Source organism: Myotis lucifugus, unplaced genomic scaffold, assembly GCF_000147115.1.
Source record: "Myotis lucifugus unplaced genomic scaffold, Myoluc2.0 scaffold_206, whole genome shotgun sequence".
NCBI classification, from domain to species: Eukaryota; Metazoa; Chordata; class Mammalia; order Chiroptera; family Vespertilionidae; genus Myotis; species Myotis lucifugus.
Genome location: NW_005871254.1, coordinates 1,959,176 through 1,963,647, shown reverse-complemented (window position 1 = coordinate 1,963,647; position 4,472 = coordinate 1,959,176). Strand labels below are relative to the sequence as shown.

The 4,472-nt window shown below is 47.1% G+C and overlaps 1 protein-coding gene across 1 annotated transcript in view; it reads right to left on the bottom strand.

Annotated features, from left to right (window-relative positions):
- Positions 1-472: 472 nt before the first annotated feature.
- CUNH10orf128 (chromosome unknown C10orf128 homolog) overlaps positions 473-4,472 on the bottom strand; it is a 29,959-nt gene continuing 25,959 nt past the window's right edge. The window contains exon 6 of the mRNA XM_006097562.3: positions 473-1,611. Within this exon, the coding sequence (XP_006097624.1) occupies positions 1,587-1,611 (25 nt within the window). The 3' untranslated portion in view covers positions 473-1,586. The remainder of the gene's footprint in view (positions 1,612-4,472) is intronic.

The window sequence follows — 4,472 nt, the reverse complement described above, 5'->3', positions numbered from 1 at the left end:
CCAGGAGGTCCGCCCGCCAGCACCTCCATCCCCAGGAGCCGGTCCCACGCGAAGGGCTGTTGAGGGGGAGGGCTGTAGAGCTGCCACAGAAGGGAGCCACGGAGCTTGGGTTTGGATATAAGCCCAGGAGACCCATTGCAAAGGGCCCCAGCCCTTCTGCCTCCACACGTTAGCCCCTACAACCTGAGGAGAGAGCACTGGCCTCCACACACTTCTCCGTGCTCTTCCACGGGAGGCCTGGTGGGAGGTAAACACAACCAGAGCCCAGAAGAGGAGCTGGGAAAAGGTGGCAGAGGTGGGCACGGGGAGCGGACCCCACAGTTCTGTCAAGTCCACAGAAAATGAAAGGATTACTGAGCACTCAGAGGCATCCCCTTCAGTTCACAGGTGTCTCTGCCTTTCACAAAGCCGATATCTTAATTAAAATGCTGCCGAAAGAAACAAATCAGTGAGCAGAGAGCTTACACGATGGTTTATTCTCTTACACACAGAAAACTGCGTATGATTATCACATTACTGCTTTAGGTTATCAGTTAACAAAGGCTGCTAATGAGCTACATTGTTATCAAGTCAGATGAAAGATGCCCTGGGAATCCAGGCAAATTGTCGAAACGCAGCACTTCATTTTGTGATATAGCTCATCTGTCATCACACACGAGGAGAGTAATCCAACACAAGGAGCACCGTCCATAGAACCACCCGATCTCTGTCGCGTGCAAAGGCACAGAGGGCTCCAGCTGCAGCCCCACAAACACAGGTCAGCATGACAGGGCAGAGCCGTGTGGACCGGCTGGGCCGCAGAGCCTTCCACTGAGGGGAACAGTAAAAAGATGTTTCCGAGCCTCTCCATGACCAGGCACGCACACTGTAACAATAACCAGGGAGTAATCCTGTGAGTGTAACAACAATCGCTTACACTGGGATAGCTTTATCCCAGGCACAGCATCTGCTTCCCATGCAATTCTTTACTGGCCCACCATGAGCGCTGCAGGGCTGCGGGTCAGCCCGTGGCCAGCAGGCGTGTCCTCTCGCTCCAGCCCAGCCTGCCATCTCTTCTTTGGAAGATCAGTGTTTCGTCTGTAGAAAGAGAGACTGCTCACGGTCTCTGTGCATCAGGGCGCCTACACGTTCCTGGGGCCTTCTTCCGGCAGCTACGAAGGTGAGGCCAACAGTTCTGGAAAACGCTGCTTACCTGTCGCCAAGATGCTGGTGCTTAAGAGGCTGTGTCTTGAGTTTGGTCCTCATTCCCTGAGCATGTTCTGTGGGGAGGTTCCATCGACAAGGAGTCCATGTCACCACGGAAGCCTGAACAGCTCCGCGTGGGTACCACGCAGGCAGAGAGGACTGACTGGCTTCCATCCTTCCTCACTCCTGGATGCGGTGCTCATGCCTCCCGCTATGGGCAAGCTTCTTGCAAGAGAGGTGATGCTTTCCTCCAGGACACAGGCACGATGGGTTCTGTTCATGCTATTATTTGCCCGGATATTGACGTCCATCACTAGCTTTGGATATTCAAATTCAAGACACTCCCCATGCTGCAGTGGGCGGCATCAGACTGCCAGGCCCCTCCGGAAGTGGCTGCTCATTTAGAGTTCAATCACTTGTGCCTCTCTGGAAAGGAAGAGAACCATATGCTACGTGACACACCATTAAACAGATGTGAAAGGTCATCAGCAAATCTCAGCAAGGGGCATTTCCTCACGCAACACAGCGAGGGGCCTGGGGGCCAGTGGCTTCTATGGAAGAGGAGTGTTTTAGGTGGAGCTCAACCTGCGACTGCTTTCTGCCTACCAAACCAAGACCACACACCCATCCACCTCGATGACAAAAAGGGAAGAAGTCATTCCCCAAGGGTACTAGGCACATCGAAGGGAAAGTGCCACTTTGTGAACTTGAAGAGTTTGCAAGATCTGGGCAAATAGAAGAGGAACAGGAGGACAGACCTACAGGAATGTAACTGGAAAGTGATACCTTCAAGTCTGAACTATATGCTGTTATCGAGGTGAGGCTATGCTGTACTTAGTGCATCGGCTTTGACGGGAGGGAACGCAGCATAGATATATATTAAAACCCAGGAACAGAGAAGAACAGGTGAGCTCACCAACCCAGATCGCAATACAGTAGAAAGTAGGGCCGAGACCCTTCGGTGGCCCCTCCCAGCTAAGAGCCTCCCAACACCTCCAGTTTGTGACTGAACTCACCTCAACACTTAGTTTCACATAAATATTATCTATAGTTGTTGCAGAAAGACATATTTATGCCTACATTGCATACTTGCCATTCCATTGTGTGTATTTAGTCTTAATATCTTGATGTTTAATTAATATCGCCCCTTGGGGGAAGAAGCAGCAATAGCAGAAGGATGGGGCAGAAGAAAACACCAACAGACCAGCCAAGCCCACGGCCAATAAAAGGGCGGCAGGTACTTACCCATCCATGTGTGGGAGAGCAAGGCAGCGGCTGGGGTTGCAGAGCTGAATGGCAGCAGAGCCGATGGAAAACAAGCAGTTGGAAATGAGCAAGGATAGTAAGAAAGACCAGTGGAGAAAGGGCTTCTAAGAGTGGGCCTAACTGCGGTCAGGTGATGTGCTTCTTCTTGAAAGTATGATGGACCAGAAGGACATAGCGTTTAAATTGGCCTAGAGGCCCAGGCTCAACAGAAAGCTCTTTCTTTTGTCTTGAACGAGTCCTGAGTAGAAAGGGCCCCTTCAGAGGAAGTCTGCAGTGGCTGTCCCTAGCCAGCACTTGCGCTTGAATTCCTGATGCCCAAAGAAGATGGGCAGGCCATGAGACCATCTCCTCCCATCCCCGATGGCCCAGAGCTGGGGACAGACACCTGCGAGCCACCTCCCGGAGGAAGCTGCTCTCTGCCAGGGCAGCCATTCCTCTTCAGGTGGCTATGTCACCAGCCCGGCAGAGCCAGCCACAGCCTGCAGGAGAAGGTAAGCTGGGCAGGAGCTGGGAGAGCATCGCTGGCTAGATTAGCAGGTGAATTAGGCTGGAGACCTAGACTGGGCATCAAGAGAAGGAGAAAGTCTTTTGGAGACTGTAGGATTATCGTGACGCCGAATCTTCTACCACATCCTACAACAAGTATACAGATCAACAGGGAGAGGAGGAAAAGAAACAAAAACTCTAATAACAAAGGGTCTATCCAGCCTGGTTTGCTAGGAGAGTCCCCGGGTGAGCTAATGCCTGCTCATGCTGAAAAGACTTGTGACCAAATCCAACACACATTTCTGATTTTAAAAACTCAATACAATAAGAATTGATGGGCACTTCCTTAATGTGATAACATGCACATACTTCAGCCCTCAGGCCAGTGCTTACTTAGTGGAAAGCACTAGTGTATTTCCCACCAAGATCAGGCACAAAACAAGTCTGCACACTGTTCCCACTGTTATTTAGCATTGATGGTCTTAGCAGATACGATCAGAGAGGAAAAAACAATTACAGGCATAAGAATTGAAAAGATCTGGAGTTTGACGTGCCATCATAAAATTTAGAACATGACAAAGGTGACACATAAAATACCAAGAAGGAAACCAATGCAAACAATAGCAGTATCCAATAAGGCAGCTGCTACAATGTTAACCTGCAAAACCAATCCAAAGCAATCAATCACCAAGGAGGAGACGAACTAGGAAACTCCATTTACAAAAGCAAAAAACACATCAAATATTTAGGAATAAACAGAAACTAAAGTGTGGAAAACCCATGAGAGTAAAATCTGAAAATTCTTCTGGGACACACAAAAACAGACTTGTAATTGCACACCAATATCCCTGATGAACATAGATGCTAAATTCCTCAACAAAATATAAGCAAATTGGATCCAGCAACATATTAAAAAGATCATACACCATGACCAAGTAGGATTTATTCCAGAAATACAAGAATGATACAATATTCTCAAATCAATAAATGTGATACATCACATAAAAAATTGAAAGACAAAAATCACATGATCATATCAATAGATGCAGAAAAAACATTCAACAAAATCCAACACCCATTTTTGGTAAAAACTCTCAGCAAAGTGGGAATAGAGGGATCATAACTCAACATAATAAAGGCCATATATCAAAAATCTACAGCCAACATCATACTCAATGGGCAAAAACTAAAACCATTTTCCCTAAGAACAGGAGCAAGATAAGGATGTCCACTTTCACCACTCTTACTCAACATAGTACTGGATATCCTAGCCATAGCAATCAGACAAAAAGAAAACATAAAAGGTATCTAAATTGGAAATGAGGAAATAGAACTGTCATTATTCACAGATGACATGATATTGTACATAGAAAACCCTAAAGACTTCACCTAAAAACTACTAGATTTAAAAAATGAATCTGGCAATGTAGCAGGATACAAAGTTAACACCCAGAAATCTATGGCTTTTTTTTTTTAATAGACCAATGATGACCTCTCAGAAAGATAAACTTACAAAAGTCCCATTTACCATTGCA